The sequence below is a fragment of the Passer domesticus genome, chromosome 17, assembly GCF_036417665.1.
Source record: "Passer domesticus isolate bPasDom1 chromosome 17, bPasDom1.hap1, whole genome shotgun sequence".
In the NCBI taxonomy this organism is placed as follows: Eukaryota; Metazoa; Chordata; class Aves; order Passeriformes; family Passeridae; genus Passer; species Passer domesticus.
Window position 1 is genome coordinate 13580014 of NC_087490.1, and position 20961 is coordinate 13600974.

Below are 20961 nucleotides of genomic sequence, written 5' to 3' on the forward strand. Positions count from 1 at the left end.
TCCCCTCCCTGCCCGAGCTGGGGCTGCTCCCAGCGGGACAGGGACAGAGATGAGGAGGTGGGAATGGACAGGAGTGGATAAAAATGGGTAGGAATGGGCAGAAATTGATAGAAATAATCAGGAATGGATAAAAATTGATACGAATGGGCAGAAATTTATAGAAATAATTAGAAATGGACAGAAATGGAGGGGAATGGATAAAAATGGATAGGAATGGATCAAGATGGATAGAAATGGGCAGAAATTTATAGAAATAATTATGAATGGACAGGAATGGACAGGAATAAAGAGGTAGGACTGGACAGGAATGCTTAAGAATGGACAGAAATTGATAGAAATGATTAGAAATGGAGAGGAATAAAGAGGTAGGAACGGGCAGGAATGCACAGGAGTAACTGGGAATGGCTGGGAGCAGGAGGGAGCGGCGGGACGGGGCCGGGGGAGCGCTGACATCACCGCAGGGTGCGGACTGGAGGTGCGGCTGGAGGGACGGGCGGGACTGCGCCGCTCTTGTCGGCCCCTTTCCGCCCCTTTCGGCCCGTTTGAGCCCGTTTGAGCCCCCCTGGGAGCCCGCAGGGTTCTCCGCCCGCTCAGAGCGGCATCGCCTCTGCGGGCGGCGCGGCCGGAGCTGCGGGGAGCGCTCCCCGCGCCCACAAAGGTCCCGGGCAGAGATTTTCCTCCTGGCACACGCTGGAACACAAGGGCTGCACTTCTCTCCGCGGGACAGCACGGCTCCGGGGCTCGGGGCACGCTGCTGTGAGTTTTCCTCCGGTCACGGGAATTTATCCGGAGTTAAATGAAGATACCGAAGGGTGAGGCAAGGAAACAGCGCTTGGAGGGTCTGGAAGGATGTTTTGCCATCACTGAAGGAATGGACCTTTTGAACCTGTGTGGAAAATGTCCTTTTTGATACCAAAAGTCGTAAAGGAAAACTTATGATTGGAATCTTGCAGGAGTTTGAGCTCAGCTGTACTTTTAACCTTACATAGACCATGGAGAGTTTGTTATCGCTGCTCTGTTGCCATTATTCTTTGCTGATTTTATTTCAGCACAGATATCAGGTAATGCTCTGAAGCTGGGCAGTGTTGAGAGGTGCTTGGATTCCTCGTAGGGAGTTTTGCCTCTCCGTGTCTCACTGTGTAATGTTTTGTGTGCAGGTGTACGGAAACCATTCCCAGCTCCCCAAGCACCCAGGTAAGGAGCGCTCTGCTTCCATTTGGTGACAATGTGCCTGAGTATTTATTTGCTTTTTCTGCAGTTTGCGGGTTGTTTATTTCCTTGGTAGCCCCAAAGAAGCTGAGCCCATGTTTGAGTGGCAGCCTGTATGAAAGATGGAACAGCCCAAGGTATCAGACTGTCCCAGTCATTGTGAATTCAGTACCCAAACACGGAATATTCCGGAGAGAAACACATTTGGGGAAAAATGCCTTGTATTTGATATGTGGGAAAGTCCTGTTGTTTATCCTCACTTTCCTGGAGTGTGAGTTTCTGAATCAAATCTCTGCACAGACTGTTTTCCCCTGGATGTTCAGCAGTTTTTGTTCAATGATGAACAGTTTTATGTGCCAGTTTGTACATTTTGCAGTGCTCTCATGGCTTCAAGTCCTCTCCCCTCCTCCCAGCCTTCACACTTGGGTTTAAATCACTTACAGAGCAGATTAAGGATTTCTCATCTGTTTCCAATGTAAAAAACTCACCCAGAGCTCAGAAGGGTTTGTGTGTGTGACTGCAGAATTCTTCTGTTTATATAAATAGTTTAACCTCAAGCCTCATGGTGGTGTACAAGTACAGTTTTACTGCTTTGCCAGCCCCGGCACTGCTTTTTTCAGTTTTAACCACATGTAATTATTCTCAAGTAAAAGGCAGAGCAGTGGGGAAAGGCCACGTCTGTTGAGGGAGCAGCTTCAGGCTCATTAACGGCTTCTGCTCCACCTTTGCTCAAAACCAAAAAGGGAGGGAATTTTTATTTCCTAAAAATGAGAGTCTGTGGCTCCTGGCTGGTGGGACAGGAGGGGAAAGCCTGGTGCCCCTGGTTTGGTGGCAGGGTGTGGGCAGGCTTTGCTGAGGGATGCTGCTGGGTTTGGAGCGAGCCCCGGGCTCTCTCCTGAGCGGGTCCCTGCCTCTGGGAAGGGTTTTGCATTCAGGGCAGCAGGTCCGTGCTCCAGCTGGGTTGGAATTTTCGGATGATGTTGTGTGTGCTTGCTGTGGGTGCCTGTCCTGGCAGTGCCCTGTCCCCTCAGTGCCAGCTGTGCCCTTCTCTGCCTCCCAGGCAGCCAGAGGAGATGGGGAGCCCCAGAACCCCATTTCCATCCCATTTCCACCCCCTGAGACACCCCATCTGATCTGTTTGTGCTGTCCCCTCCTGGAGGGAAAGCCTCTATGACAACGGCAAACATTTAGTTAGGTGGGCTAAGAATAGATCCCGAATTAATGGATTCAATCGTGAATCATTTGTTAGATATCTCTGCTGCAGTTGACTTTGGAAGCAAGTCTGAGCAGCTCTTGTACCCTCACAAGATGCAGAACTTGGAGTTCTGTTTCCTCAGATCTGCAATTGCTTCTTGTGAGGTTTAGCCGTTTCACCAATTTGCACTCAAGAAAATAAATCTTAGGATTTGTAACACCTCAGAAACTGCACCGTGAGGATGGAGGCCATCAAAGTGCTCTCCAGGGGGGCATTAGGAACTTTAATCAAGTCTTTGCACCTTTGTATCCATGATACAAATCTGGTGTGTATCCAGGACAGGAAAATGACAGAGCAAAACAGGCAAAAGGGTTTGATGTCAAAGAACCAAAGCCAAGGTGTGGGGTGAGCTCAGAGGCCACAGGACACAGCTCCCGGCTCGGGTTCATTAATTACACCCTTGGTTGGGGGGTTCTGCAGTGTGTGACAGCTGAAGTGGGGTTTGACAAACTTTCCTGTCAGCTTCTCACTCAGTCTCCTGAAAGAGTGCTTGGGATGAAAAATGACTGCAGGGCAGAGAACAAGAAACGTGCTGTGACAGAAACCCTGCTCCCCTTGTCCCTGCTCCTCTGTGTTGTCCCAGTAGCCCAGACCTGTGGGATGATATGCCATGATGGTGCATCCATGGAAAACTTCTGTGCCTCTGTATCAACTTCCCCAAACTTTCTCAGGTGTAGGACGTGCTAAATTTATTTCATCACATCTGATTAAATGGACTGTTTTGAAAATAAAGGGTTTCTTGCAGCAAGCAAGATAGTAAGACATTACAAGTCATGTTTTTCTACACTAGTAATGCTCCACCCTTAAAATAGAATTGTTATCTTAACAGAAAATGTGGTTGTTTTGGGCAGCCTGCTCCTGATTAAGTGACTCCACGTCCCAGAATTTGTTCAAGCTCTGGTCAGTCAGACTGCACAGACGGAAATGCCAGTGGAAACCTGCAGGTGCTGGCCTCTGTCAGCTTGTCCACCTGCTGGAAAGGAGAACTTGCAGGAAAACGAGGTGTTCCCAAAGCCCCAGTCAGTCCCAGTCAGTCCCCAGCAGCCCCAAGGGCTGTTCTGTTTTGGGTGCTGGGCAGGCTCAGGCTCTGCAGGAAGGGCTGGGGGAGCTGGGAGCTCTTCCATGGCTGCTCTGGAAGCTCCTCTCAGGAGAACCCCCCTCCTTTGGTGCCCAGGGAGCAGGGCTGTTTGCTCTGGAGGCTGAACCTCCCCTGTGTTCCCCTCCAGGGCTCTGGGCTGTCCCCACGTGCTCAAAACCTCAGTAAAATCTGGAAAAAAAACACTCTGCAGTGACTGCTGAGCTGTGGCTTCAGTGGGTGCTGCAGACACACCAGCAGGGACTCAGTCAGAGGCTGGGACACGTTTTAGGTGCAATTAGAAGGAGAATCAGCTGGGATTTAGAAGCAGGTTTTCTGCAGTGGTTAATCAGTGATACAGCTTTAATCTACTCTGCCGCTTTGATTTATGACCACGCTTGTGTGCCACACTTGATTTACATAAAATGTTTTGGTTTACTTAGCCTTTTGACATCCTTTATGGTTATTTTCTGTGGAGACTTGTTACACACCTTGTTGGTCTTTTATTTAATAATCTTTTAACCTGTGTTTCTTGAAAGGGTTCAAAGTCCTGGCATCAGCTTCCCATTACTGGCCCCTGGAAGATGTGGATGGAATTCACGAGTTCCGGGATACAAACGGAGGTAGACAAAGCCTTCCCTGGCCGTGGCAGCAGCACAGCTCTCTGTGCCCGCCTGGCGTCACCAGGGCCAGCAGGAGATGAGGAAGGGCTTCACTCTTGTAGCCCAGGGGTTGAGGTTTTTTCCCAGCTGATGTTTTTGCAGGGCTCTGATATCCAAATGGTGTTGTATTTGTCAGCTGATTTTTATGGAGTGTGCTCCGAGGTTTTATGGGCTGTGTGTGCATTGCTGAGGTTATAAAGAGAAAAGGTTTATGATGCAAGCAGTCGTTGAAATCACATTGTTATTAGTTGCTTTGGTACCTGCACAGCATGCTCCAGGTGCTCAGGGTCTGGGGTCTCTGCTCTGCCAGCAGGGAATGTCTCTCCTGTGATTTTGGGAGCAGTTAAATGCCCGAGCTCCTCAGGCACCTTTGAACGTTCATGTGGTGTCTACAGAGAGAAAAGTGTAAGCTCTCGTCTGGGCACCTCACTCATTTTATCTGCCTTTGGGAGTTCCCTTCAGAGCAGCATTGCAGCGTGAGTTGATATCAAAGTTAAATTCCTTTTCCAGCTGGGCAAAATCAGGAGAGATTTGAGGCCAGGCTGTCCCTATTATCCAGGGTGAGCTGTGAGGAGTGTGGGACCCAGAGAAAATGGCATTTCTGCTGCAGGGCTGGGTGGGGCAGGCAGAGCCCCCGGTGCCCAGCTCTCCCTGCGGGGTGCTCCTCCCTGGGCAATGGGCTGAGCTCTCAGGATTCCCCAGGAGCTGGCTGTGCCCTGCTGACACCTCGGCAGCTCCAGGCTGTGCTGATGTGCATCCCCAGAGCTCCCCAAACCAGTGCCAGAAACGGCAATACCAACCTCTCATCTGTGAATGCCTAAAGCCCTTTATTGTAGAGGTGTTCAAGTATTTTCAGCCTAAACTTTGACCTCTTCCCACAGAATTTCTGGAGGAATGGAATTGCCTGAGCAGAAATTATCTGGGCAATATTCTGCTTCCATTAGGAGCTGATGGCAGCATTCCTACTGACTGAACAGAAGTATAATTTGGCTTACAAAAGTTGCCACATAAGTTCTCTAGAAGTGTGTTAAAGTAATTTTCTGACCCTGGACTCCACGTGGTTTCAAAAAGAGTGAAGTGCTCCATATCTAGCACAGTTTTGGCAATCATGTTACAACCAAGCTGTTCTGAAAATGCTTGAAAATTATATATATATATAATACAGCTCTTGGAAAAGGACAATTGATGTTAGATCGTTTTACAAATTTTGTTTAATTTTACTTCAGCAAAATTTAGAAATATTTTCAGTGCCTTGGAAGAGAGGAAGCAGAACAGATGAAGTTCTGGTCCTCCCAACCTTCACTTGCAGGAAAGGGACTGGCTCACAGGAGCAATCTCTCTTGATTCCTATTATGACATGGTGATAAAGAAATTATAAATGAGCCAGCTGCAGCACTTGCTGAAAAATGTGGTGGATTTTGTGTTACAATTACCTGCAGGGGCCATGGGCAGAGGTCTGTCCCTGCAGTGCTGAATTCTCTGCAGTGCTGCACTGGATGGCTCAAATTCCTCCCACTTGTTTATATTGTGCCTTATCAGACACAGATATCATTTCAGCTGCCTCCAGCAGAGGTTTTATCTACCTGATGTTTCACTTTGATATACAAGAAGAGTGTTCTTTATCGTTGTAATCTACTCCAGGTGACAATTTGCTTGGGTTTGGCTCCATTCTGATTACACAACTCTTCTGTTTATTGCAGAGTCTCTCTTGTTTTTCCACTCATCATATCATGCAATTATTTTCATTCCATGTTTCTCCTCTCAAACCCTTGAAGCACCATAATCTGTCCGTCACGTTAATCCATTTTATTTGTTGAAGTCATTGTGTGTGAGGCCAGATTTGTATCTCTCAGAGCATCCGTGTGCTGAGAGTGTGTCAGCAAATTAATGTTTTGGAAATCTCAGCACTAGAAGCAATTGAAAGGAAACAATCAGCTCAAAATATAGCAAATAAAAAGAAAGTGGCCATGCTCAGGTTTTTCATCTGGCCCCTTGATTTCCATGCATTTTTATCTGGAGGTTTTTGTGTGTTTTTCTTTTCCTAAGAGCATTTTTTGTTCTGTGAGCTCAGTTGGTCTAAATGCCAAATCAATGTCTCTCCATCTACTTTCATGGGCTTTTCATCAGGCTTTATTTGCCTGCCCAGGGTAAACAATTACAGTGTGCAAGATACTGTTACATTTTCAAAATCAGAGAAAAAATTAGAGAATAAAACCTTATGGTCAGACATAAAAAAGTTGGAGGTTTCTTGTACTCGGATTTGTGCCCATTGCTCTGAGCTGCTCTCTGGGCACAAGCAGGAGAGCCTGGCCCATCTCTGCATCGTCCCTGGGGTTTTTGCACCCTGCAGGCTGAGCAGCCCCAGCTCCCTCAGCCTCTGCTGCCCTGCCCCAGGGAGAGCAGTCCCTTCTGGGCAGCCAGCTGCTGGGCCCTGCAGTGATTTTCATCGTGCCGTTATTCTTTTATTGTGCCAGATTATTTTATGTGTTGTATTTTATTTTATTCCTTGCCAGCAGGAGGGAGCTCATAGCCCGCCACCTGCAGCTGGGTTTGTACAGATTTTTCTGCTCAGCGACTGAGGGGAACCTGCCTTTAGTGGCTCTGCCTTTCCCTGAGCAGGTGGAGCCCAGGGAGAAGTGTGCTAAATTTAAATTTAAATCAACAAACCTGTGACCGGTGCTGTGCTGAGAGATATGAACTGGCCACTTCATTACTGATGGTGTTTATTCATTGTTTTGCTTATTTGCTTGTTTTCTTTTGTTGTTCCACCCAGCTCTAAGAATCCACAACTTCACTGTGCTTCCTTCCCATAACTCTACCTTTGTAAATACCAATGACTCTGCCTACTCTAACTTCTCTGCAACTGTAGGTGAGATTTTCTCGTTTATTTGTTCTGCATTTGTCAGGCGTGGATGGTTCTTGTAACCTTGGATTCAGAGTGAACTCTGGGTTTGGGTTCAAGTGCTCCTGTGGTAAAAGTTGTTGTTGTTATTATTATTGTTATTATTATTATTATTACTACACTGTCACCCATTGCTGGAAAAGCAGCCTGCAGTGCTACCTGGCTTGCTGGAGGTCTGGGAGAGGCATCCCCATGTAATCCCATGGCAGGATGGGCCCCAGGGATCCTCCAGAACCTAAAAAAATTCTATTATGCTTAAAAGAAGCAGAGATGACATTTCAGAGGAACATATGAGAATAAACAGGTTATTTTTTTCCTTGTCTTTCAAGGCTAAAATGGAGAAAAAGCCCTCTGTTTTTCACTGGTTTATAATAGTTTTTCAGTACACGTTAAGAAAGACAAATGCAAGCAGATTTGCAAAGCCTAGAAGTGAGATGTCAGTCATGACAATTTGGGGTAACATGATGGTTTGTTTTGTTTGTTTGTTTGTTTGCTTTAAATGAGAAGGAAACCTTTCTATATCTGTCCTTATATTAATTTTTTAACATCCACATACTAGGAGATCAAAGGAAGAACAGAAAATGACAAGTCCCAGGCAGAAACCTGGCAGACTGGAAACCAGCCACAGCAGCTTAAAGTCACTTAATTTCAGTAATTGCATTTGTGCTGTGTGGCTGCAATTGAAATGTGCCCTCGTGCCCACTCTGCCTTGGGTGTTAGCTCACATCAAACTGTCAGGAAACCCAACCTAGGAGAAGGATGGAAATGGTAAAACTGTCACTTGGGCTGCTCAGATAGCAAGAGTTTTATATTGGAATACTAAACCCACTATTTTTTTACTCTCTAACAGTAAAAGTGTGCTGCCAAATGGGAACTCTATTAATGATGAACTTCAAATGACCCTAATTCCTTTCAGTCCTCTCTTATCTGCTTTATAGACCATTTGCACAGTTCTCACATAATAAAGTATGTTCAGTATGAACATTACAGAGAGTGACACCCGTGGCCAAGGAAGTGCTGTGGGAGCAGAAATGTGTTACCTTGTGGGAACTTCCCTGCAGAGGGGAATTTATCATTCAGGTGCCTTGAGAAGAACTTGGAAATGCTGGATTTTCTCCATAGTACACTCGCACATTTTAAAAAGGAACTAAATTTTATCTGTCAGAGGCAGGGCTTGATGGCTTCTTCCTCAAAGGGAGGAGAAGATACCTGAGAACTGATATTTGAATAAGGATTTGGGATGAACTCAGAGAACACTGAAACATGCGTTCATTCAGAAAAGGAAAATGTTTCCCACTCCTGGAGCTCCCTCGGGGCAGCTCTTCCCAACATTTCTCCAGAAGAAATCCTGAGGAAGGTCCTAAACCCAGGGTTCTGAATCCCCACAGTGCTTGCAGAAATGCCAACCCAAAGAGTGGTGGGAGCAGGAAATCCCCCCAGCAAGCGACGTTCTGTCTGCTCGGGAACAGGCAATCCAATATCCCCGTTCCCTGAGCGCAGGCATCCCAGCCCAGCAGGTTTGCTGCTGATTTCTACTCGTGGTTTCTGGTTGTGATTTCCCAGTGTCTGCACTGTAAATCCAGCCAGGACACAGGGGAACAGCTCCCCATCATCTCCTGTCAGCTGCCCCCAGAGCTTCGTGAGGCTCCTGCAGCAAACACAGCAGGATTCTCGCGTTGAGGGGATTCCTGGATGAACCAACAGTGCTTTTCTTTGGGAGGGAACCCAAGGAAATCACAAGCAAATTAGTCATTATTCGTGCTGGATAAAGCAATTGCCTTTCCAAGGACACCCCAGCAAGGGATGTCTGAAAGGAGATCTGTTTCTGTCTTTGACTGGACCTTGTCAGGGATCTCTCATTGAGATATTTTTCAATGAAAACTGCAGTTGGATCACCAGCTTGCCATTTCAAAAAAAGAAACATTATTTTGTTACACTTTAATTAGTTAAAGAATTTCTTTACTAGCTCAGCCTAACAGTAAGACACTAGGAAGTGTCTGGCATTCCAAACTCTCAGATTACTTTAAAATAATCATTTTTGGGTGTGTGGTTCTCTCAGTCTCAGTTAACCGCAGAGCTGAGTGGATATGAGTGTGTTATTTACAAACTTGAAATAAACGAGCTGTCTGTGTGGTCTTTAAAAATACAACAAACCACTGACAAATGGAAACAAACAAAGAAACTGAACACACCGAAACTGACAAACTGGAACAAAAACACCAAAAAGAAAAACAAACACAGAAAGTAACAATGCCATATAGTTGGACCAAGATAAACATCTGAGCTATAGGAGTCTGATAAAAACAGGTTTCCAGGAAGTTTTCCTTTATGTGAATTTAAACTGGATTTTGCTTTTGCTTTAGATATTGTGGAAGGGATGGTGAACAAAGGAATTTACGTCACTGAAAAGAAAGGAGTCACCTTTCTCTTCTTTGGAAGCTATAGAAATTCTTGCATCAGTAATCCAGAGGCTTGTGGGCCTGAAGGTGAGAAATTCATTCATTGTGGTATTCAAGAATCATTGTTTCCTTCCTCCTTGGAATGAAATCTAAAAATGAGGCTGGACACTTTATTGACTTCTGAGACAATTGGGTGTTGATTGCTGAAGATTTAGTTTTTTCTAACTGCAAGGTAAATTAGAACTGATCACCAGCTGCTCAGATTCAGTGTGGCCTCTGCAGGAGTGGGCTTAGGCTTTTTGGATTTATCTCTAGAGATAAGAACATTTTAGGTCTCTGGGGATATGGAATCCATTTGTCCAATTCATAGGTGCTGAAATCCATTCTGTTTCATGTGGAATTCATGTAATATTCTTTCAGTACCTGTAGTGTAACGTAACAATCAGAATAAATTGTTTTGGAGTACCAGCGCTCCCAGTATCTCACAAACAAGAACGTTAAAGGCATAAAACACTGAAACGTTCAGTAGATAAAATGTGAGGAGAAGAAATCATATAAATAATAAACACTGGAGCACATATTAATAGAAGGAAAAAAAGGAAAAAAGGCAACACCCTTTTCTCTAAAGACAGTGTCTGTGTTTTTTTCAAATCAAATGCACCTGTGGTGAGGGCAAGGTGGGATTTTATTGCTGCTGCTGCTGCTAAACCACCCCTTGATGTGTTCGTGTGAAAGTGGTGTCAGGCACCCTCAGCCAGGGAATGCCTTTGGGATCTTCCCAGGTTAAATACTACACCCCATGGAACAAAAACCCCAGTGTTTCTTCTAAGGCTGAGTTTCACAACATTTCAGAACTATTATTTTTACTTGAAAAAACAAATTCTCCTTTTGGTGTGTTGGAACATTCTTCTCAAGCATCTTTAAACAATGGTTTTCTGTGAGCAGCTGTGGCTCCTTGCAGTCAAAAGGAACGTTTGTGGCAGGTGCAAGAGAATGTTCTCTTGTTCCTTGGCTGAGCTCCTTTGGAGAAGCTGCCTGTGGCCAGCAGATGTCAAGTGGGAGCGAGGTTTGATCTGCCACTTGTGTGTCAGTGGAGCCTTCTGGGGTGCCTTTATCAAAGAAAGCCACCTTATGGAAATTGCATTTATTCACCAACGTGTGGCCTGGAGAGCTGCTCCATTCCACGGGTAACAGTGAAATCTGCTGTGAACAGGTTTATTTGTGGATGAAGTTAATCACACGTGCACTTGCAGGGCTGTGTTGTATTTTTGGGACAGTTCTTTTATTTTTGTCTACGTGGAGACCTCAGAATCTTTCCTGTGGCTCTGCATGTACAGTTACCCCTTTATGTGACACCTGGCTCACAGGAGCTGTTGGTGGATGAAGAGTGAAAACACACACAACAGCTTAGGAAATCCAGCTGTAGCAGGGTGGGCTGGAGCCAGGCAGTGCTGAGGAGCTCCAGAGAGGGCCCTGGGTTAAATCTGCCTGTGCTGGGGCCTGGGGAGCACCAAAACACCTGTAGGTGCCCTCTGGAGACCAAAGAACTTTGGTTTTCATGGAGAGAAGCTGCTCAGGACCCTGCTGTGTCCTCACGGTGTGCAAAGCTGAGGGAGGGATTGTTTATCTGGTGTAAACTGTTGGAGCATTGTTGATTTTAGAAATGCTGTCCTGGTCTATGCCAGCAGATGAGCTGTCCTCTAAAGCATTCCCACTGCCTGTATCCTACACTTTGGAAATTTTCAATAGCACTTGGTTTTCTCATTCAAGTCTCCTCTCCCTTGCTTTCTTCAGGAGTAACATTTTCCTTCTTCTGGAAGACTCAAGACCAACAGGCCAAGCTTCTCCCTGCCTCTGGTGGAAGAGTAATTTCCAGCGGTTTCAAAATCTGCTCCAATGAAGGTGAAGGCTCCGTGGAATTTTACACCCGTGGGAATGCAATGATGAAATGGAAAGCAAGCTTTAGTCCACCAGGTAAAGTTTCTGTATTTTAAAAAACCTGATTTCTTTGTTGCGTTTTGCTTTATTCCTGCAGACAGAGGTAGTGAGAAGAGCACAGCTTCAGGAAGGAGAAGGGGTATATAAAAATAGCTACAGACCTCTGTGCTTGAGCATTCTCTTGGTGTGGGGAGGAGGGATGGAATAGAAAGGAAAGCAGTGATGTATTGCAGAGCACTTGCCATTGGCCAGCAGCCCTTGGATCCAGCTTGCAGAGGTGTCTGAGTGCAGTCCTTACTGACTGCCGTGGTTCATGAATGTCAGCGTGGGAACACGAGCAAAGAATGCAGAGTAATCCCTGACAGCTCCCAGGGCATCCCAAACCTGCTGAATTCAGGCTTTATTTGGTAACTCTCTCACTGCTCTTTGATGCTTTCGTGGTTCTGTTTCTGTTGAGTGCCAGGTTTCCTATGCCAAGCCATAGCATTAATGAATATTTTGGTATATCACATGTCTCACTGCTTCTGTCTAAACTGTGCATTGCTGGGGAGCACTAATATCTACTGACTGGAACAAATTCTGGTCTTCCAGTAATGCCAATGGCATTCAATAAATATTTTCTTGCCCTAATTTGGCTGCCTATACGTTGTTAAAATAGGACTCAAGGTAGCAGTTTCATAAACCTTAATGAATCAGTTTGGAAACCTTATTTTAAGCGAAAAACTGCAAATGGCAGAATAATTCTCATGTTGTAGATTATCCAATCCAAGTGAAAATTAATATTGTGTTCTCTGTCTCTCAAGCATAACAAGGAAACGGTGAGAACCGTTGAGTGGTTGATGTGCTTGTTCTCCAGCTCTGGCAGTCGTTGTGCTGCTCGCGCTGGGCTGAGTTTGGGGCAGGAGAGAGGAGAGCTCAGATCTTGGCCAGCAGCGCTCAGCGGGGGGAATTTATGGAGCTGCAGTGAGCCCGGGTTCAGACAAAGCTGAGGGCATCCTGCCAGCCGTGGGCTTCCCCGGGGGCACAGAGTAACGGGGCAGCACCAGCATTCCGTGTGGGGAGCTCGGCCTGGAGCCCTCAGCCCTGCCCGTCTCTGCTGCCTCGCAGGCCCCTTCTGGACGCACGTGCTGTTCACCTGGCGGCCCCGGGAAGGCCTGAAGGTGTACGTGAACGGCACCCTGCGCACCACGGACCCCCAGGGGAAGGTGTTCTACGACTACGGGGACGCGGGGGCCGAGCTGCTGGCGGGCGGCGAGGGCGCGGCCCGGCGCTCCGTCAGCGGCGCCTTCGACGAGTTCGTCATCTGGGAGCGGGCCCTGAGCCCCCGCGAGGTGCAGCAGTACTTCACGGCCGCCGTGGGTGAGTGGGGCTGGCACAGGGGCGGCCGGGCAGGGCTGGGTGCCCCCACACCCTCTGCTGCTGAGCACAGCTCCGAGGCGCCCAGGGTGAGGGGCACTGGAACTGACACAGGGTGAGGGGCACTGGAACTGGCACAGGGTGTGGGCCCTGACACTGGCACATCCCCAGGGTGACGGGCACTGGAACTGCCTCAGGGTGAGGGGCACTGGTACTGGCACAGGCTCAGGGTGAGGGGCACTGGCACAGGCTCAGGGTGAGGGGCACTGGCACTGGCACGGCCTCAGGGTGAGGGGCACTGGCATTGGCACAGCCTCAGGGTACAGGCACTGGCATTGGCACAGCCTCAGGGTGAGGGGCACTGGTACTGACACAGCCTCAGGGTGATGGGCACTGGCACAGGCTCAGGGTGAGGGGCACTGGCACAGCCTCAGGGTGATGGGCACTGGCACAGCCTCAGGGTACAGGCACTGGCACTGGCACAGCCTCAGGGTGATGGGCACTGGCACAGGCTCAGGGTGAGGGGCACTGGCACAGCCTCAGGGTGAAAATGCAGTCAGGATCAGATCCCAGCCTGTAACCTGTCAGTGGATCTGCACAATCAGCCTCTCACCCCAGGAGAGGCTCTTGCTGCTCAGTGGGAGCAGCAATCAAACATTCCATCCTGGGAATAAAGAAACCTAGAGCGTTCTGCTGCCCTGGGAGCTGGACTTTCATTTGTGCTCACGAGTTCCCGAGAGCTAAAGCAATTGCACCCGTACCTGAGGTGCTTTTAAACCCCAGGTTTGGGAAACATCTATCACAGAATTTCTGGTGTGTGCCTGAAAATGAGAATGTCTGTGTTTGTGACTCCCAGGTTTGATTACCCCAATCAAATATGGACAAAATGTATTCCATAAAAAGTTAAAGGATAAGCTCGTTATGTAGAATTGAAGTTACTGAAAAGGAAAACCCTCCACCTATGGGTATATAATGAAGTTATCTCTTTGATTTGTCTCCAAAAAATTGTAGGAATTTTGCTTACTTTCTTTTAATTTAAAACAATGTTTCCTATAAAAGTCTTCAAAACTTCTGATCAGGAGAGTACTCATTTGGTAGTCATTTGATACAGGAAATAACTTAAAAATCTTTAAAAAGTTTATAATGCCCTGGTCATGGTGCAAAAATGCTTTTGTATTTGGCTGCTGTATCTTTGACAACAATGGAGGGTTACTATAACAGTGTCCAGCTCAAGCTGCCATTAATCACCCTCAGTGATTAATGCAGCTCCACAAGAATGCTCTGCTCTAAACCCAAGAGCAGCAGATTTCAAATTGCCCCAATTCATCAATATGTGTGCCCTGTTCCCCTGCCAGGGAAGAACGGCTTAAATAAAACCAGGGAGAGCTCTTTTTAACCCCCTGGCCCCCGGGGGCCCCAGCCCTGTCCTGTGTCCCCTCCCTGTCCCCTGGGACAGGCCAGGCAAATCCAATCCTGTTTTTCCAGGGAATCCAGTCCTGTGCAGGGCTCCCTTCCCTCTCCTTCCCTCTGCCCTGGGGGTCTCCGGGCCCCAGATCTGCCTGCTGGGCATCCCTGCTGGGAGCCCCTTCTCAAACCCTGCTCAGGGTGCTGGGCCCCCCAGTTCTGCCGAGCCCAGATGTTTTCAGAGCTGTGCAGAATTTTGCCTGCATCCCACCTTTAATCCCCGCTGATTTTCAGGAGGCTGCACAGCAAACTCCCTGATTTGTACCTTGAGATGTCCCTGCACCTGTGGCTTTACTGCAATTTCCATGGCATTAATTGCTCTGTTGAGGGGTTTTTCTCCTAAACTGCTAGTTCACGGTTTTTCAGTGTCATGTGGAGCTATCAGAATGCTGTGAAAATCAATGTACAGCCTCTTAATTGAAAGTGAAGCTGAATGTGTATTTTCCAGGGGCTTAGGAATCCAAATGTAAAGAGATGCCAGGTATATATTTTTTTTAATTAGACAGAAGGATTCCAAGCCAACATTGTTTTAATGTGGTCAGGTGTTTTGGAGCACTTGGGAAATGTGGCAGTTTAATTTTTGGCTTTTCTCTTTAAAATAACAGACTGATTGGGTTTTGTAAAATTTCCCACTTAATGTGTGAAATTGGAATATTCTCAGAGAAAGCAGTGGGTATTACAATAGTAATCAACATAGGCAGAAAGGTTATGATATCTATTTATTGATTTTGGGGGATTTCTAGCAGGGCTGAAGCAGGGTAGTGTGCTTTGACATAGGGAAACAGGACAGCCTGGTTTTTAATTGAATGAATGTTCATGTTCCTTTTGGATCTGTGAGAGAATGGGTCCTGTGTATGCAGCTAGATTCCACACCCCTGGCAAAGAATAACTCTTGGTCAGATGTAGGTTAGAAGAAAATTTTATTTCTCTATCACAAATGACTAATAAATTGCTTTGCACAGAAAGGAATCAATACTTTTTAAATGGAGCGACTGAAAGCCACCCGGAATCAAGTTTATTCTCTCTGCCTTGCCAAATCATTCTGGCATGCTCACATGGTCATGTTCAGTGCACCATTTCTACCCCTGCTTTCATTTGGGGGCTCCTCAGTTTGGCTGCAAGCACTGGGAGCATTTCCACTGCCTTTGAATGTTTTTCAGATACTCAGCACAGAATTTCTGATGGGGAAAAGCCTTTCTGAGCTTGCCTCTGCGGGTGTGATTTTATTTGGCACTGGGACAATTCAGACTCCAGATGTGAGTCAGCAGCTGGAGATGGGAGCTGGGACCTGGCCCTCGTTTCTCCGGGTCCCAACAGTCCCAGTCCAGTTGGTCTCACACACAGAAAGAAAACAAGATCTTCCATGAAATTGTCAGAACTGCCCATAGGTCATTATTTATTTCTGATAAGACAGAGGATTTAAAAAAAACCCAAACCCTAAATAATTTCTGTAAATGTTGGGGAAAGAGCTGGAGGAGAAAGGTGGGTGTCAGTGTTGTAACTGTACCATTGATCTTTTTAAACTGAGATAAAACACTTGAAATTTCCTGTTTGCAAACAAATATTTAAGTATGTAATACTTAAACTACTGCAATGCTCATCTGTAATAAGATGATGGAATAAAACTGATGTGGCAATCAGAAAATTAATTTTTTTAAACAAGGCTGTGTGGCTACAGCACTGGAAATAAATAAAATCCACAGACCAGCAAATCTGTTGCTTTCAGTTGGAACTGATTCAGCCGGAAGTGGGAATATATATATGAAATTATGTATCTGATATAAAAAAATCAGATTTGTTAACACCCTCATTTGTGTTTGTATTTCCCCAGGTGTGCAAGTCCTGCTCTCCTCAACACTTCCCTGGTCTCTGATGACAACCACGACAGCCCCCGTGGTAGGACAGTGCTCAGGACTCCTTTCCACAAAGGCAGGACGTGCCTAAATCCCAGTTACAGACCCTGCTCCCTGCTTGATTTTCATTAATGGCACTTATCTTCATACCTCAATTATAAGTGCCTTTGGACACACACAGGCAGGAGTTTTAGCCACTATGGGAAGATGGAACACAAAGGAAATTCCCTGTTAAATAAAATATTTACTACATTAAAAAATGATAGAAAGTAGCAACTTCTAAAGTATTACTATTAACTTTGAAAATATAGGAGGCTAAAAACCATTTTGATAATGTTCCTTTTCCTTTGGCCCATACAGATAATCTGGGTTATTCTGTGCTGGGTTGTTTATCCATACTAAAGGCATTATGGATAGTTTGGGATATCCTGTGCTGAGTTGTGTCCCTGCTGAGGCCCAAACAGATACTGTGGGATACTCTGTGCTGATTTCTGTCCCTGCTGAGGGCAGTACAGACAATCTGGGATACCCTGTGCTGATTTCTGTCCCTGCTGAGGGCAGTATGGATAATTTGGGTTATCCTGTGCTGATTTCTGTCCCTGGTAAGGGCAGTATGGATAATTTGGGTTATCCTGTGCTGATTTCTGTCCCTGCTGAGGGCAGTACAGACAATCTGGGATACCCTGTGCTGATTTCTGTCCCTGCTGAGGGCAGTACAGACAATCTGGGATACCCTGTGCTGATTTCTGTCCCTGCTGAGGGCAGTATGGATAATTTGGGTTATCCTGTGCTGATTTCTGTCCCTGCTAAGGGCAGTACAGACAATCTAGGTTATCCTGTGCTGATTTCTGTCCCGTTGCAGCTCCCCACCGACGCGTACCAGCCCATCCTCGCGGCGCTGAGCCAGGACAGAGGCAGCTCCTCCTCGCCCAGCTCCCTGCTGGGGCGCCTGCAGAACGTGTCCTCCAGCCTGCCCCCCAAAGCCCTGCCTGAGCACACTGCCCTGAGCCTGGCCCAGGTGAGTGGGGCTCCCCGGTGGGCCCAGTGCAGCTTGGGCAGCCTTTGCAGACACCACCTGTGAATGAAGCAGTGGTGCTTTAGGGAGCAGCTGAGCAGAGCAGAGCTGAAATGTCTCACCAGCCCCTGGAGATATTACCTTGTGCCTTTGGAGCCATCCTGGCCAAGGAAGGCACTGAGGGGCTGGGGCTCTTCTCACAAACAAGGACAAGAAATAGCCTGAGGTGGTGCCAGGGGAGACTTCAGTTGGATCTCAGGGAAAAATCCTTCCCTGAAGGGGCTGTCAGGCACTGGGACAGCCTGCCCAGGGAAATGGTGGAGCCACTGTCTCCTCTGAAATGGGTTCAAGGAATTTATTTTATTCAAGCCAATCCACAGAGGGGAAAAGGCAAGCAGGTATTTTCTGCAGTCTGAGCTGAGAACTAGGGGCCGTGTCCCACCAACATCAAGTTATAACATGGAGTGCTGGGATGTGATGGGCCTCTAATTCCCTGATTTCAGCAGGCTGAAGCCATTATTGCAGTAATCAGCTCTGGCCTCGCTGCTGATTGTTCCCCTAAGCCTGAGGGTAATTCCGCAGTGACAAGGGCGCTTTACTCATACAAAAAATACAAATAAACCTTCTGAAAACCACGGGGACAGCAACTGAGAGACTGTGTTAAAAGCTTAGCATTTGCAAGCTCTAAAGCTTGGATTTCACGGATCACAGTTTAGTATGTAGCAAAAGCCCTTCTAAAAAGCTTTAATACGTTGTTTCCTTTGTTTTCCTGAAATATTTCTATGGGCTCTGCGTGTCAGATGCAGCAGCTCCTGCCAGACCCATACCTGTTTCCCACATCATGCAGTTGCTGTCTGGGTGCTCGTTCCTGCTGTCTGATGCTGCTTTGTGTGCCATGACAGCGATTTGCAGACAGAAATGTGGGACATGATTATCTTTAGCAGAGCTATTTTGGGACGTAAATACAAGAGAGTCCCGATCATGCACACCGACCCTGTCATTTGCCTGATTGATGGGGAGGCTTTGTATTGTCTGCAGCTAATTCTCTGAGAGACAGGCGCTGAGCAGGCATGTGATTTTCTGCGGAGTTATCGCTGCCTGATTGTCCTACGCCTCACAGCACCAGGAAATTTGATTTAAGTGATGTGCAATAAACTTTCTGATTACTGACACACGTTATAATGAATCGCTTCTGACAATTCTGACTTGGGTTTGTTATGTGGTGTCTCCCACATTTCACCGTGCAACTTTACTATATTCATTCTTTAAAGGCTTTTTAATGGATGAGTTTAAGCTGGAAACGTGGGGTTTTTCTTTTGGTTTGGAGTGCAGTTTTCTGTGCTCCTTTTCCCTTCCATGTCAGCAGGACTGCCCAGCCCTGGCTGTGTTTGGGCAGAGCCTGCAGTGCCCAGCCAGGCTGGACGGGGCGTGGGGCAGCCTGGGGCTCTGGGAGCGTCCCTGCCACGCACAGGGGCTGGATCGAGATGGTTTCCAAGGTCCCTTCCAAGCCTCTGTGATTCTACAGATGCCATGTGAGTTTAGGTAAAACAGGAGAATGAGTTCATTCAGCCTCAGCCCCGGCGTTAGCTCACCTGGACTGCCAGCACAATAATTGTCACTTTGGGAATTCACCACACTGAATGTGCTGAGCAGGTACAGATGGATCTGTGTCTGCAATGGAAGGGCTTGTCATCTTAACATGAACCTGAGAAAAATCCTGGCAGAGGTCTGCCCCGGGTCCTTGCCAGGAGACGTAGCTGATTAATAAATAATTGAGTTTTATTTGTCTTTCAGGCATTTTTAAAAGCTATTGAAGACTTCCTGTTACTGTCTGACTGGATTGATGGACCAGAGGTAAGACAGATGGGCTTAGATTTGTGATTTCCTCAGTTGCACAAATTCACATGATGATGACAGACACTGTTACTTCACTTGCTGGGACTTTTTGGCACTGTGACTTATTTTATTATCTGGCACTGATTAAATACCTGCAGGGTGAATCCAGAAGTTTCCTGGTTTTTTTGCTTGAATCTTAAGAAAACACAGATTTCAGAAGAGAGAGCTTTTAAACTGAGAGAAGGAGAACCTGAAGCACAGGGAGGTCTCATTGAAGCCTAAAATGCTTTTGAGACAAAAGATGTCTAATTGATTTAAGTTCTTGGTGTGAAATCCTTGATCATCTCTGGTGTAAATGGATTTCAGATGAAATAGGTTTCCTTTTCACTGAAACATGCATTAACTCTGAGACTTTATGAATCAGGTTTCAACCAGGAGGGTTAAAGTTGCTTTTATACCTAGGAGCATTTGAATAAAGATGAAAGAAAGGCCAAACTGTCTCAGCTGGTGTTCCAAGGAAGGCCTGATACCAATCTTTAGATATTGTCAAAGACGTTCTGCCCAGTTCCTGGCCTCATTCTCTGAGGGCTCTGAGTGCAGCTGGCTGTGGGGCTGTGGAGCAGCACTCCCTGGGCTGTGCTAAAGCAGCACTTGGGAATTATGCCCTGGGCGGCCTCGCTCTGTGGGACACCTTCTGCAGGGAGGGTGGGACCCGGGAGGGTGGGACCCCCGGGCTGGACAGGGGCTCCAGGGGCCCCCTGGGCTTCCTGCTCACCCCATGTCTCTCTGTCTGTCCCTGGGCTGTGCTCAGTCCCTGCTGACCCCTGTGTCTGTCTGTCCCTGGGCTGTGCTCAGTTCCTGCTCAGCCCTGTGTGTGTCTGTCTGTCCTTGGGCTGTGCTCAGTCTGTGTCTGTCTGTCCCCGCTCACCCCGTGTCCGTCTGTCCATCCGCAGGGTCTGGCCATGCTCAGCAGCCTGATCCACACCATCGACACGGTGCTGTCTCACCTGTCCCTCCACCTGGAGGGGAGCTCGCTGCCGCTGACCGTCGAGGGCTCCTCGGCCGTGGCAGGTGGGGCTGCACAGCTGCTCCCCCTTCCCAGAGCTCCTCACCCCTCTGCCAGGGCCAAACTGGTTTTATTGGTGCAGGTGATGGCTCTGGCTGTGCTTGGGCTTCCCTGGGGTTAGCTGGGGAGGAATTCACAATTAGAGTTGTGTGTCAAGGGCTCAGTAATGCCATGGTAATGAAGGGCCTAGAGCTCATTTGCAGCCCCTAAGGTTTGGGCGCCTCAAAACCTCAGTCATTGCAAGGGTTTTCCAAGAGACTGAAAATGATGGGAATAGTTTTGACCATTTTTGAGAATTTTATTTTGCTGCAGGTTAGCACCTTAGCACCTTAATTTCATCTGCATCTGTGGATGCTGCAGGCATCAGAGGTGTTTAATCTGTCCTGGCTGCCTGCTGTGCCTGGCTGAGACCCCTGTGAGGGGTAATAACCTGAGCAGTCCCTGCAGCACCCTTCACACCTCTCCCACACGGGGTCTCAGATGCAGGAGTGGTGCTGCAGTGCAGGAGTGCTGCAGGTCTGCCCTGCTGCCCTGGGGCTGGGCTCTGAGCCTGCCCGGGGATCCACGGAACAGTAAAAGGGCACAAACCTGCTGTGCCACAGAGCAGAGCAACAAGGCAGTCTGGGGCTGGGGGAGTCACACGCTGCCTGCAAACTTCGGGGGTCAAACAGGAGTGTTTCAGTAGCTGCAGTCGCTCTCAGGGCGGGCTGGTTAAGCAGTCAGTGGTGATTTGCTGATGTTCTTGTCTGGGTTATCACACAGATTACGCTGTGGTCAAAATGCATCCTCAGAGCCTGAATGTGTCCCACTATCGATTCCCATCCCGAGGGCAGAGCTATATTTCCATCCCCAGTGAAGCTTTCCATGGAAGAGGTAAGGAAAGGATTAAAGAGAGAAGTGGACTCGTGTGCACAGGGTATCTGAAAATGAT

At 47.5% G+C, this 20961-nt stretch overlaps 1 protein-coding gene across 4 annotated transcripts in view; it reads left to right on the plus strand.

The window, feature by feature from the left end:
- Positions 1-20961, plus strand: part of ADGRD1 (adhesion G protein-coupled receptor D1) — a 110904-nt gene continuing 89943 nt past the window's right edge. The window contains exons 1-13 of one of the 4 annotated variants that reach the window (XM_064392359.1): positions 1-365; positions 954-1061; positions 1158-1194; positions 4079-4162; positions 6975-7070; positions 9467-9589; positions 11297-11476; positions 12548-12799; positions 16092-16156; positions 16976-17131; positions 18923-18982; positions 19918-20035; positions 20793-20903. In XM_064392359.1, the coding sequence (XP_064248429.1) occupies positions 993-1061; positions 1158-1194; positions 4079-4162; positions 6975-7070; positions 9467-9589; positions 11297-11476; positions 12548-12799; positions 16092-16156; positions 16976-17131; positions 18923-18982; positions 19918-20035; positions 20793-20903 (1351 nt within the window). In that variant the 5' untranslated portion in view covers positions 1-365; positions 954-992. Of the gene's footprint in view, positions 366-527; positions 1062-1157; positions 1195-4078; positions 4163-6974; positions 7071-9466; positions 9590-11296; positions 11477-12547; positions 12800-16091; positions 16157-16975; positions 17132-18922; positions 18983-19917; positions 20036-20792; positions 20904-20961 lie in introns of those variants that run through there. The other 3 variants (XM_064392358.1, XM_064392360.1, XM_064392361.1) reach the window with 3 other exon arrangements.